The sequence below is a fragment of the Artemia sp. Qi Xiang Cuo genome, chromosome 4 (genome assembly GCF_049724085.1).
Source record: "Artemia sp. Qi Xiang Cuo chromosome 4, ASM4972408v1, whole genome shotgun sequence".
In the NCBI taxonomy this organism is placed as follows: Eukaryota; Metazoa; Arthropoda; class Branchiopoda; order Anostraca; family Artemiidae; genus Artemia; species Artemia sp. Qi Xiang Cuo.
This window is the reverse complement of record NC_142797.1, coordinates 28691998-28706339: the sequence shown is the minus strand read 5'-3', so window position 1 is coordinate 28706339 and position 14342 is coordinate 28691998. Positions and strand designations below refer to the sequence as shown.

At 31.4% G+C, this 14342-nt stretch overlaps 1 protein-coding gene across 1 annotated transcript in view; it reads right to left on the bottom strand.

Annotated features, from left to right (window-relative positions):
* Positions 1-14342, bottom strand: part of LOC148952962 (ionotropic receptor 25a-like) — a 663783-nt gene that overhangs the window by 388306 nt on the left and 261135 nt on the right. Inside the window, exon 11 of the mRNA XM_089088207.1 lies at positions 1429-1526. Within this exon, the coding sequence (XP_088944333.1) occupies positions 1429-1526 (98 nt within the window). The remainder of the gene's footprint in view (positions 1-1428; positions 1527-14342) is intronic.

The following is a 14342-nucleotide window of genomic DNA, read 5'->3' as shown; positions in this document are numbered from 1 at the left end:
TTATGCGTTTGGACGTCGGTGTGACGTCGGTGTGATCGTCGGTGGTTTGGTGTGACGTCGGAGGATCTTTCCGTGGAGGAAGTTTTCATGGGGGAAGGGACATTGCTATGAAGGGGGTGCCGGATTTCTCAGCATTATTAAAAAAAACGATCAGAAATTAAATAATAAAAAAAAAAATTCAACTGAAATTTAGGAGCAACATCAAAATTTTAAACGAACAGAAATTAATACGTATATGGTTGGGTTCGCCCCCCACTCATTACCTCGCTCTTTATGCTAAAGTTTTTTTACTTTCACCAGACCTATTTATTCTAATTAACGGCCTTTGTGATTAATGGGTCATTCTTAAAGAATTGCAACAAAAGGGGGCGAAACCCCTAATATACGTAATAAAAATATATGAATAAAGAAGCTCGTTACGTAAGTTAATTCTTAAGTTACATCTGAACAAAATTTCGAGAAAGCCATTTAGGCCAAAAAAAAAGTAAAATTAACATACAAATTTTGTTTTAATTATTCACGTACGATGAGCCAAAATAAAAGCTGCATTAACTCAAAAACGTTCAGAAACTAAATAAAAAAAACAAGTTTTTTTTTAACTGAAAGTAAGGAGCGACATTAAAACTCAAAACGAACAGAAATCATTCCGTATATGAAAGGGGCTGCCCCCTCCTCAACCCCTCGCTCTCTACGCTAATGTTTGACGCTGTCTTACAACTTTGTTTTCTAAAACAATAAAAAAATTTAGCGTAAGGGGCGAAGGGTTGAGGAGGGGGCAGCCCCTTTCATATGCGGAATAATTTCAACTCGTTTTAAGCTTTAATGTCGCTCCTTACTTTCAGTTACACAAAACTTGTTTTTTTATTTAATCTATCTTCAAGAGTGTCTTTGGACAATCAAAAAAGAGAAAGTGAAAGTGGAAAGTAAATATTTTTTTTAATATTTTGGCAACTATTGTTATAGATTACTCGCAGACACTGAAACAAGAGGACTTTCTTAGAAACTTAGTCAGCAAAAAAAAAATAAGGACTATATTACTGAGAGCTAGTATATGAGCTAGAGAATTCATTCCTAATAGCCAAGAAAATGCTCTAAACCCTGTCTGAAAGCCCTTGTACGTTTGAGATGTAGTTTACATTGCAGAAAACGATAGTACAGAACAATACCTCTTCGCTACTACTTCGGGATAGAAAATATGCGAAGAAAGACTATTTAAAAGCTGACTAACAATGTGTTCGAATTTTTAAGAGAATGTTTCCATTTCCCCATTTTTTTTTTTTTTAGCCTTGCTGAAAAGGAACAAAATTAGGGTCTTTTGGTACAAAAACAGTACCAAAAACCTTTGTTCGCTATTTTTCCAAGGTTTTTAACTACACCATTTGACCTTTAGCTTTAGACGATTAGCTATTTACAATACTTGGGACAAACCTTTTCCATGACTTCCTTTATCATTCCACTCCAAGTCCCATTTTCAGAAAGAGAGCCGTATAGACCGTCAGGAGACTCGTACACTTCATATTCAAAACCTAAGAAAATAAAATACAAGGAGTTTTCGACAGAAAAAGAGTAAATTTAGATTTTCTTTACCTTTTCCACCAAGTTTCTTTTAATTTTGCTGCTAAAATATAACTTAGTTATTGAAATACGTAAAAAAAAAGTCTGGAAGATTTTAAACGAGTGAAGGTTTACATTAGCCATTTATAATATCTGTTGATATTATTTTGTAGATACAATTTTAAAAGTTTCTGTACAGATCCTACAGCAAAATTCTAGCTCGTTTCTGAGACAGGACAAAGTTTTAAGAAAACAAGAAAATTACAGATATAAATGTTTTATTTCATGAACAATTTCCTATATTCCTTCTTAAAATGTAGGGAAAAGCTAAGTTAATGAATAGCAGAAGAAAAAGTATTTAGCTTGAGCTCAAAATAAAAACATTTATTTTTAAAATAATTTTTTCCATACCGCCACCACTTAAATTTGTACTAAACAAAGAAAGAAAAATAAAATGAAATTATTCTGTAAGACTGTTTCAGAGCAGGACCGAATTCATAGAAGAAACCTTTTTATTTCAAGGTAAATTATCATATTTTTTTTTTTTTTTTTTGAAAGAGAAGTAGGAAGTGTAAAGTAATTTATACGAGGAAAGTGGCCCTTGCACTTTAGAGGCCAAAATATAGATGCTAGTGTTTACACCATTTTGCGTTAGCACCAGCACTTAAGGAAACATTGAAAAAAGAGATTAACTTCAAAAATAATATTGAGATATTACAATATCATGGTAGTATTTATTTAACGTAAAAGGCTACAAGATGCGATATACTGAAACACAAACATTGACAATTGATTTATAAACACTTTTTTGACTAAATAATATGATTTCATTGCATTTTTTCTCTAAAATAGCTGGGATTGTCGTAAGTATAGTCCTTCTAATGAATTTGCCAAGGCCCCCGTACCAAACAGGTTTTTCTGATAGATATTTAGCCAATTTTAAAAAAAAAAACCTACTAATCAACTTACAGATTAATGCCCACGGATTTAAACTAAAAAAAAAACTTGTATATCAGGAACTAGAAATCTACACGCATTTCCATTTTTGGAACTAGGAGCGAGATTGTGTGATCCTATGCGACTGGTTTCGTTTCATGGGTTCATTTATAGAAGGACTATTGTTTTTTGAAAAGGGTAATTACTTCTTTAGTTTTCGAGATTTGCGAATTTTTTGCGAAAAGATATTTGCGTAAAGGTATTGCGATTGTTAAGAATGCCTCACGGGTAATTAAAGAATGGGATGCTTGCATCAACAATACAAATAATAAGCTCAGATACTTAATAGATTTGACGCTTACAAGAGACATTGCTAGAAAGTATTCAATAGCTTAATTGAAAAGTAACGATAGAATGACATTGTGACTTGACCTAGCTTTACCTCGCCGATGTGGTCTGTATAATACATAAGTAACGTTTGAAAAGTATTGTCAATTTAAAAAGAAAATGGCTGAAAAGTGTTTTGAGGGAGATGGGTTGCTTGGAGGGTTGAGTTGCCTGTGAGTTCCGTTACAGGGGGTACAGGTCCCTGGGGATTTCGTTTCGAAAGGGGTTCAGTTCCACGAGAGTAAAGGGGCACGGGGGTTGAGTTAAATGGGTATTGAGTACCACGAGAGTAGTGCTTTGTCATGGTTTAGCTTGTCACAGTTTTAAAAGAGCTTTATGGGGATTGAGAGACTCAGTTGCCTAAGTCCGTGTGATTTTTCTTTACTTGATGGTCATTAAAAACGAAATTTTTGTGTCAAATAAGTAGTTTTTGTATCTTTTAAAAGAGCTTTAAGGGGTTTGAGAGACTCAGTTGCCTGATTCCGTCTGATTTTTCTTAACTTGGTGGTCATTAAAAATGAAATTTTTGTGTTAAATAAGTAGTTTTTGTATCTTTTAAAAGAGCTTTACAGGGTTTGAGAGACTCAGTTACCTAATTCCTTGTGGTTTTCATTTACTTGGCGGTCATTAAAAACTAAATATTTGCGTTAACTCAGTATTGAGTGTATCTTTTAAAAGAGCTTTAAGGGGTTTGAGAAACTCAGTTGCCTGATTCCGTGTGGTTTTTTTTTAATTGGTGGTAAATAAAAAATAAATTTTTTTTTTTATTAATTAGTTTTTTTTTCTTTTAAAATAGCTTTACGGGGATTGAGAGACTCAGTTGCCTGATTCCGTGTGGTGTTTATACAGGGGTTCAGTTACAAGGGGGTTCAGTTGCACGGGGGGTTGAGTTAAATGGGGATTGAGTTCCACGAGAGTACGAGAAAATGACTGAAAAGTGTTTTGAGGGAGATGGGTTGCATGGAGGGTTGAGGTGCATGACAGTTCAGTTAAAGGGGGTACAGTTACACGGGGGTTTCGGTTATACAGGGGTTCAGTTACAAGGGGGTTCAGTTGCACGGGGGTTGAGTTAAATTGGGATTGAGTTCCACGAGAGTAGTGCTTTGTCGTGGTTTAGCTTGTCGCAGTTTTAAAAAGAGCTTTACGGGGATTGAGAGACTCAGTTGCCTAATTCTGTGTGATTTTTCTTTACTTGATGGTCATTAAAAACGAAATTTTTGTGTTAAATAAGTAGTTTTTGTATCTTTTAAAAGAGCTTTAAGGGGTTTGAGAGACTCAGTTGCCTAATTCCGTGTGATTTTACTTTACTTGATGGTCATTAAAAACGAAATTTTTGTGTTAAATAAGTAGTTTTTGTATCTTTTAAAAGAGCTTTAAAGGGTTAGAGAGACTCAGTTGCCTGAATCCATGTGTTTTTTCTTCACTTGGTGGTCATTAAAAACGAAATTTTTGTGTTAAATAAGTAGTTTTTGTATCTTTTAAAAGAGCTTTACAGGGTTTGAGAGACTCAGTTGCCTGATTCCGTGTAGTTTTCCTTTACTTAGTGGTTATTAAAAACGAAATTTTTGTGTTAAATCAGTAGTTTTTGTATCTTTTAAAAGAGCTTTAAGGGGTTTGAGAGACTCAGTTGCCTGATTCCGTGTAGTTTTTCTTTACTTAGTGGTCATTAAAAACGAAATTTTTTGTTTAATAATTAGTTTTTGTATCTTTTAAAATAGTTTTAAGGGGTTTGAGAGACTCAGTTGCCTAATTCCGTCTGGTTTTCCTTTACTTGGTGGTCTTTAAAAACGAAATTTTTGTGTTAAATCAGTAGTTTTTGTATCTTTCAAAAGAGCTTTAAGGGGTTTGAGAGACTCGGTTGCCTGATTCCGTGTAGTTTTTCTTTACTTAGTGGTCATTAAAAAAGAAATTTTTTGTTAAATCAGTACTTTTTGTATCTTTTAAAAGAGCTTTAAGGGGTTTGAGAGACTCAGTTGCCTGATTCCGTGTGGTTTTTCTTCACTTGGTGGTCATTAAAAACGAAATTTTTGTGTTAAATAAGTAGTTTTTGTATCTTTAAAAGAGCTTTACGGGGATAGAGAGACTCAGTTGCCTAATTCCGTGTGATTTTTCTTTACTTGATGGTCATAAAAAATGAAATTTTTGTGTTAAATCAGTAGTTTTTGTATCTTTTAAAAGAGCTTTAAAGGGTTTGAGAGACTCAGTTGCCTGATTCTGTGTAGTTTTTTCTTTAGTTGGTGGTCATTTGTTGTATATTTTAAAAGAGCTTTACAGGGTTTGAGAGACTCAGTTGCCGGATTCCGTTTGGTTTTCCTTTACTTGGTGGTCATTTAAAACGAAATTTTTGTGTTAAATCAGTAGTTTTTGTATCTTTTAAAAGAGCTTTACAGGGTTTGAGAGACTCAGTTGCCTAATTCCATGTGGTTTTTCTTTACTTTGTGGTCATTAAAAACGAAATTTTTGTGTTAAATAAGTAGTTTTTGTATCTTTTAAAAGAGCTTTACGGGGATTGAGAGACTCAGTTGCCGGATTCCATGTGGTTTTTCTTTACTTGGTGGTCATTAAAAACTAAATTTTTGTGTTAAATAAGTAGTTTTTGTATCTTTTAAAAGAGCTTTAAGAGGTTTGAGAGACTCAGTTGCCTAATTCCGTGTGGTTTTTCTTTACTTGGTGATCATTTGTTGTATTTTTTAAAAGAGCTTTACAGTGTTTGAGATACTCAGTTGCCTCATTCCGTGTGGTTTTCCTTTACTTGGTGGTCATTAAAAACGAAATTTTTGTGTTAAATCAGTAGTTTTTGTATCTTTTAAAAGAGCTTTAGGGGGTTTTACCTTGTCACAGTTACATTTTCTTGATTTTTCAAAGTTCATTTTGAATTTCTTTAGCTGAAATGCAAGAGTTGAAATATTTCAGTAGTGTTTGGTTGTGTTTTCCGTTGTCACAGTTACATTTTCTTGATTTTTCAAAGTTCATTCTGAATTTCTTTCGTTGAAATGCAAGAGTTGGAATATTTCAGAAGTGTTTGGTTATGGTTTACCTTGTCACAGTTACATTTTCTTTATTTTTCAAAGTTCATTTTTATTTTATTTAGTTTAAATGCAAGAGTTAAAATATTTCAGTAGTGTGTGGTTGTGGTTTACCTTGTCACAGTTACATTTTCTTGATTTTTCAAAGTTCATTTTGAATTTCTTTAGTTGAAATGCAAGAGTTGGAATATTTAAGTAGTGTTTGGTTTTGGTTTATCTTGTCATAGTTACATTTTCTTTATTTTTCAATTTTAATTTTTATTTTCTCTCGATGAAATGCAAGAGTTGGAATATTTCAGTAGTGTTTGGTTGTGGTTTACCTTGTCACAGTTACATTTTCTTGATTTTTCAAAGTTCATTTTGAATTTCTTTCGTTGAAATGCAAGAGTTGGAATATTTCAGTAGTGTTTGGTTGTGGTTTACCTTGTCACAGTTACATTTTCTTGATTTTTCAAAGTTCATTTTGAATTTCTTTCGTTGAAATGCAAGAGTTGGAATATTTCAGTAGTGTTTGGTTGTGGTTTACCTTGTCACAGTTACATTTTCTTGATTTTTCAAAGTTCATTTTGAATTTCTTTCGTTGAAATGCAAGAGTTGGAATATTTCAGTAGTGTTTTTTTGTGGTTTACCTTGTCACAGTTACATGTTCTTGATTTTTCAATGGTATTTTTGAATTTCTTTCATTGTAATTCATGAGTTGGAATTTTTCTGTTGATGTTTTTATTTGTTGTACGTTTATCATTTTCAAGATGTTGTTTGGAATTTTTTCATTTTTTTTTTCTTTCGTTTTTTTTCACGTTTTTTTCTATTTCTTTAGTCTGTGGTTGTGGTTTACCTTGTCACACTTACATTTTCTTGATTTTTCAAGGTTCAGTTTGAATTTCTTTCGTTGAAATGCAAGATTTGGAATATTTCAGTAGTGCTTGGTTATGGTTTACCTTGTCACAGATTCATTTTCTTGATTTTTAACAGTTCATTTTGATTTTCTTTCGTTGAAATGCAAGAGCTGGAATATTTCAGTAGTGTTTGAATGTGGTTTACCTTTACAAAGTTTTATTTTCTTGATTTTTCAAAGTTCATTTTGAATTTCTTTCGTTGAAATGCAAGAGTTGGAATATTTCAGTAGTGTTTGGTTGTGGTTTACGTTTTCACAGTGACATTTTCTTTATTTTTCAAAGTTCATTTGAATTTCTTTAGTTGAAATGCAAGAGTTGGAATATTTTAGTAGTGTTTGGTTGTGGTGTACCATGTCAAAGTTACATTTTCTTGATTTTTCAAATTTCATTTTGAATTTCTTTTATTGAAATGCAAGAGTTTGAATATTTCATTAGTGTTGGTTGTGGTTTAACTTGTCAAAGATACATTTTCTTGATTTTTCAAAGTTCATTTTGAATTTCTTTCGTTGAAATGCAAGAGTTGGAATATTTCAGTAGTGTATGGTTGTGGTCTCTAGGTTCACTAGTGTAGGTCTCTATGGTGTGGTCATCTAGGTTCACTTAGAGTGGCGCGCCACTCTAAGTGAACCTAGATTAACCCAACTTTTGGAGTTTTCGTACTGCTCACTTTTTTGCAATGTGTAGGAACCAGCGGGGAATCTCCGCTCGTTTGAAAAGGTGCCAAGGAAAGGCATGCAAATAGCATGTAGTTTAAAAACTTTATTAATCACGTTTCTTGAATGATTCAAAATGAACTTTGAAAAATCAAGAAAATGTAACTGTGACAAGGTAAACCACAAGCGAACACTACTGGAATATTCCAACTCTTGCATTTCAACGAAAGAAATTCAAAATTAACTTTGAAAAATCAAGAAAATGTAACTGTGACAAGGTAAACTACAACCAAACACTTCTAAAATAGTCCACCTTTAGTATTTCAATTAAAGAAATTCAAATATAACTTTGAAAAATACCGAGAATTTAACCTTGACAAGGTAACCACCAATCAAACACTACTGAAATATTCCAGATCTTGCTTTTCACGAACAGAAATCCAAAATGAAATATGAAAAATCAAGAAAATGTAACTGTGACAAGGTAAACCACCACCAAACACTACTGAAATATTCCAACTCTTGCATTTCAACGAAAGAAATTCAAAATGAACTTTGAAAATCAAGAAAATGTAACTGTGACACTGAAATATTCCAACTCTTGCATTTCAGCGAAAGAAATTCAAATGAACTTTGAAAAATCAAGAAAATGTAACTGTGACAAGGTAAACCACAACCAAACACTACTGAAATATTCCAACTCTTGCATTTCAACGAAAGAAATTCAAAATGAACTTTGAAAATCAAGAAAATTTAACAGTGACAAGGTAAACCACAAGCAAACACTACTGGAATATTCCAACTCTTGCATTTCAACGAAAGAAATTCAAAATTAACTTTGAAAAATCAAGAAAATGTAACTGTAACAAGGTAAACTACAGCCAAACACAACTGAAATATTCCAACTCTTGAAATAAAATGAAATAAATTCAAAATGAACATTGAAAAATCAAGAAAATGTAACTGTGACAAGGTAAACCATAAGCAAACACTACTGAAATACTCCAACTCTTGCATTTCAACGAAAGAAATTCAAATGAACTTTAAAAAATCAAGAAAATGTAACTGTGACAAGGTAAACCACAACCAAACACTACTGAAATATTCCAACTCTTGCATTTCAACGAAAGAAATTCAAAATGAACTTTGAAAATCAAGAAAATGTAACTGTGACAAGGTAAACCACAACCAAACACTACTGAAATATTCCAACTCTTGCATTTCAACGAAAGAAATTCAAAATGAACTTTGAAAAATCGAGAAAATGTAACTGTGACAAGGTAAACCACAAGCAAACACTACTGAAATATTCCAAATCTTGCATTTCAACGAAAGAAATTCAAAATGAACTTTGAAAAATCAAGAAAATGTACCTGTGACACGTTAAACCACATCCCAACACTACTGAAATATTCCAACTCTTGCATTTCAACGAAAGAAATTCAAAATGAACTTTGAAAAATCCAGAAAATGTAATTTCAACGAAAGAAATTCAAAATGAACTTTGAAAAATCAAGGAAATGTAACTGTGACAAGGTAAACCACAACCAAACACTACTGAAATATTCCAACTCTTTCTTTTCAAAGATTGATATTAAAATTTATCTTTGAAAAATCAAGAAAATGTAACTGTGACAAGGTAAACCACAACCAAACACTACTGAAATATTCCAACTCTTGCATTTCAACGAAAGAAATTCTAAATGAACTTTGAAAAATCAAGAAAATGTAACTGTGACAAGGTAAACCACAACCAAACACTACTGAAATATTTCAACTCTTGCATTTCAACGAAAGAAATTCAAAATTAACTTTTAAAAATCAAGAAAATGTAACTGTGACAAGGTAAACGACAACCAAACACTAATGAAATATTCCAACTCTTGCACTTCAATGAAAGAAATTCAAAATGAACTTTGAAAAATCAAGAAAATGTAACTTTGACAAGGTAAACCACAACCAAACACTACTGAAATATTCCACCTCTTGCATTACAAATAAAGAAATTCAAATGAACTTTGAAAAATCAAGAAAATGTAACTGTGACAAGGTAAACCACAACCAAACACTACTGAAATAGTCCAACTCTTGCTTTTCAACGAAAGAAATTCAAAATGAGCTTTGAAAAAATCATGAAAATGTAACTATGATAAGGTAAACCACATCCAAACACTACTGAAATAGTCCAACTCTTGTATTTCAATGAAAGAAATTCGAAATGAACTTTGAAAAATCAAGAAAATGTAACTGTGACAAGGTAAACCACAACCAAACACTACTGAAATATTCCAACTCTTGCATTTCAACGAAAGAAATTCAAAATGAACTTTTAAAAATAAAGAAAATGTAACTGTTACAATCTAAACAACAACAAAACACTACTGAAATATTCAAACTCTTGCATTTCAATGAAAGAAATTCAAAATGAACTTTGAAAAATCAAGAAAATGTAACTGTGACAAGGTAAACCACAACCAAACACTACTGAAATATTCCAACTCTTGCATTTCAAAGAAAGAAATTCAAAATGAACTTTGAAAAATCAAGAAAATGTAACTGTGTCAATGTAAACCACAAACATAAACTACTGAAATATTAAAAATATTGAATTTAATAGATATAAAATATTAATTTAAAAATAATATTAAATATTATTTATAAGTGAATATGTCATAATACACAAATAAAATAATACTAATAAATAATATATAATTTATACTAAAGAAATTCAAAATGAAATATTAAAAAACAATAAAATTTAAATGTTACAATGTTAACCACAACAAAACACTACTGAAATATTCCAACTCTTGCATTTCAACGAAAGAAATTCAAAATGAACTTTGAAAAATCAAGAAAATGTAACTGTGACAAGGTAAACCACAACCAAACACTACTGAAATATTCCAACTCTTGCATTTCAACGAAAGAAATTAAAAATTAACTATGATAAATCATTAAAATGTAACTGTGATAAGGTAAACCACAACAAAACACTACTGAAATATTCCAACTCTTGTATTTCAACGAAAGAAATTCAAAATGAACTTTGAAAAATCAAGAAAATGTAACTGTGACAAGGTAGACCACAATCAAACACTACTGAAATATTCCACCTCTTGCATTTCAACGAACTAAATTCAAAATGTAATTTGAAAAATCAAGAAAATGTAACTGTGACAAGGTAAACCACAATAAAACACTAATGAAATATTCCAACTCTTGCATTTAAAACAAAGAAATTCAAAATGAACTTTGAAAATCAAGAAAATTTAACTGTGACAAGCTAAACCATAACCACGCACTACTGAAATATTCGTACTCTTACATTTCAACGAAAGAAATTCAAAATGAACTTTGAAAAATCAAGAAAATGTAACTGTGACAAGGTAAACCATAACCAAACACTACTGAAATATTCCAACTCTTGCATTTCAACGAAATAAATTAAAAATGAACTTTGAAAAATCAAGAAAATGTAACTGTGCCAAGTTAAACCACAACCAAACACTACTGAAATATTCCAACTCTTGCATATCAGCGAAAGAAATTCAAAATGAACTTTGAAAAATCAAGAAAATGTAACTGTGACAAGGTAAACCACAACCATACACTACTGAAATATTCCAACTCTTGCATTTCAAAGAAAGAAATTCAAAATGAATTTAGAAAAATCAAGAAAATGTAAATGTGAAAAGGTAAACCACAACCAAACACTAATGAAATATTCCAACTCTTGCACTTCAATGAAAGAAATTCAAAATGAACTTTGAAAAATCAAGAAAATTTAACTGACATGGTAAACCACAACCAAACACTACTGAAATATTCCAACTCTTGCTTTTCAATGAAAGAAATTCAAATGAACTATGAAAAAAAAAGAAAAGGTAACTGTGACAAGGTAAACCACAACCAAACACTACTGAAATATTCCAACTCATACATTTCATCGATGAAAAATCAAAATGAACTTTAAAAAATCAAGAAAATGTAACTGTGACAAGGTAAACCACAGCCAAACACTACTGAAATATTCCAACTCTTGCATTTCAACGAAAGAAATCCAAAATGATCTTTGAAAAATCAAGAGAATGTAACTTTGACAAGTTAAACCACAACCAAACACTACTTAAATATTACAAGTCTTGCATTTCAACGAAAGAAATTCAAAATAAACTTTGAAAAATCAAGAAAATGTAATTGTGACAAGGTAAACCACAACCAAACACTACTGAAATATTCCAACTCTTGCATTTCAACGAAAGAAATTCAAAATGAACTTTGAAAAATCAAGAAAATGTAACTGTGACAAGGTAAACCACAACCAAACACTACTGAAATATTCCAACTCTTGCATTTCAACGAAAGAAATTCAAAATGAACTTTGAAAAATCAAGAAAATGTAACTGTGACAAGGTAAACCACAACCAAACACTACTGAAATATTCCAACTCTTGCATTTCAACGAAAGAAATTCAAAATGAACTTTGAAAAATCAAGAAAATGTAACTGTGAGAAGGTAAAACCCCTTAAAGCTCTTTTAAAAGATACAAAAACTACTGATTTAACACAAAAATTTCGTGTTTAATGACCACCAAGTAAAGGAAAACCACACGGAGTTAGGCAACTGAGTCTCTCAAACTCTGTAAAGCTCTTTTAAAAGATACAACAAATGATCACCAAGTAAAGAAAAACCACACGGAATCAGGCAACTGAGTCTCTCAAACCCCTTAAAGCTATTTTAAAAGATACAAAAACTACTTATTTAACACAAAATTTTCGTTTTTAATGACCACCAAGTAAAGAAAAAACCACATGGAATCCGGCAACTGAGTCTCTCAATCCCCGTAAAGCTCTTTTAAAAGATACAAAAACTGCTTATTTAACACAAAAATTTCGTTTTTAATGACCACCAAGTAAAGAAAAACCATACGGAATTAGGCAACTGAGTCTCTCAAACCCCTTAAAGCTCTTTTAAAAGATACAAAAACTACTGATTTAACACAAAAATTTCTTTTTTAATGACCACCAAGTAAAGGAAAACCAGACGGAATTAGGCAACTGAGTCTCTCATACCCCTTAAAGCTCTTTTAAAAGATACAAAAACTACTTATTTAACACAAAATTTCGTTTTTAATGACCACTAAGTAAGAGTTGGAATATTCCAGTAGTGTTTGCTTGTGGTTTACCTTGTCACAGTTACATTTTCTTGATTTTTCAAAGTTCATTTTGAATCATTCAAGAAACGTGATTAATAAAGTTTTTAAACTACATGCTATTTGCATGCCTTTCCTTGGCACCTTTTCAAACGAGCGGAGATTCCCCGCTGGTTCCTACACATTGCAAAAAAGTTAGCATTACGAAAACTCCAAAAGTTGGGTTAATCTAGGTTCACTTAGAGTGGCGCGCCACTCTAAGTGAACCTAGATGACCACACCATAGAGACCTACACTAGTGAACCTAGAGACCACAACCATACACTACTGAAATATTCCAACTCTTGCATTTCAACGAAAGAAATTCAAAATGAACTTTGAAAAATCAAGAAAATGTAACTGTGACAAGGTAAACCACAACCAACACTAATTAAATATTCAAACTATTTCATTTAAAGATAAGAAATTCAAAATGAACTTTAAAAAATCAAGAAAATGTAACTTTGACATGGTAAACCACAACCAAACACTACTAAAATATTCCAACTCTTGCATTTCAACGAAAGAAATTCAAATGAACTTTGAAAAATCAAGAAAATGTAACTGTGACAAGGTAAACCACAACCAAACACTACTGAAATATTCCAACTCTTTCATTTCAGCTAATTAAATTCTAATTTATCTTTGAAAAATCAATAAAATTTATCTGTGACAAGGTAAACCACAACCAAACACTACTGAAATATTCCAACTCGTGCATTTCAACAAAAGAAATTCAAAATGAACTTTGAAAAATCAAGAAAATCTAACTGTTACAAGGTAAACCCTAGCCATACACTACTGAAATATTTCAACTCTTGCATTTCAACGTAAGAAATTCGAAATGAACTTTGAAAAAACAAGAAAATGTAAATGTTACAAGGTAAACCACAACCAACACTAATGAAATATTCCAACTCTTGCATTTCAATGAAAGAAATTCAAAATGAACTTTGAAAAATCAAGAAAATGTAACTTTGACATGGTAAACCACAACCAAACACAACTGAAATATTCCAACTCTTGCATTTCAACGAAATAAATTCAAATGAACTTTGAAAAATCAATAAAATGTAACTGTGACAAGGTAAACCACAACCAAACACTGCTGAAATATTCCAACTCTTGCATTTCAACAAAGGAAATTCAAAATGAGCTTTGAAAAATCAAGAAAATGTAACTGTGACAAGGTAAACCACAACCAAACACTACTGAAATATTCCAACTATTGCATTTCAACGAAATAAATTCAAAATGAACTTTGAAAAATCAAGAAAATTTAATTGTGACAATGTAAACCACATCCAAACACTACTGAAATATTCCAACTCTTGCATTTCAACGAAAGAAATTCAAAATGAACTTTGAAAAATCAAGAAAATGTAACTGTGACAAGGTAAACCACAACCAAACACTACTGAAATATTCCAAATCTTGCATTTCAATGAAAGAAATTCAAAATGAACTTTGAAAAATCAAGAAAATGTAACTGTGACAAGGTAAATCACAATCAAACACTACTGAAATATTCCAACTCTTGCATTTCAACGAAAGAAATTCAAAATGAACTTTGAAAAAACAAGAAAATGTAACTGTGACATGGTAAAACATATCCAAACACTACTGAAATATTCAAAATCCTGCATTTCAACGAAAGAAATTCAAAATGAAATTTGAAAAATAAAGAAAATGTAA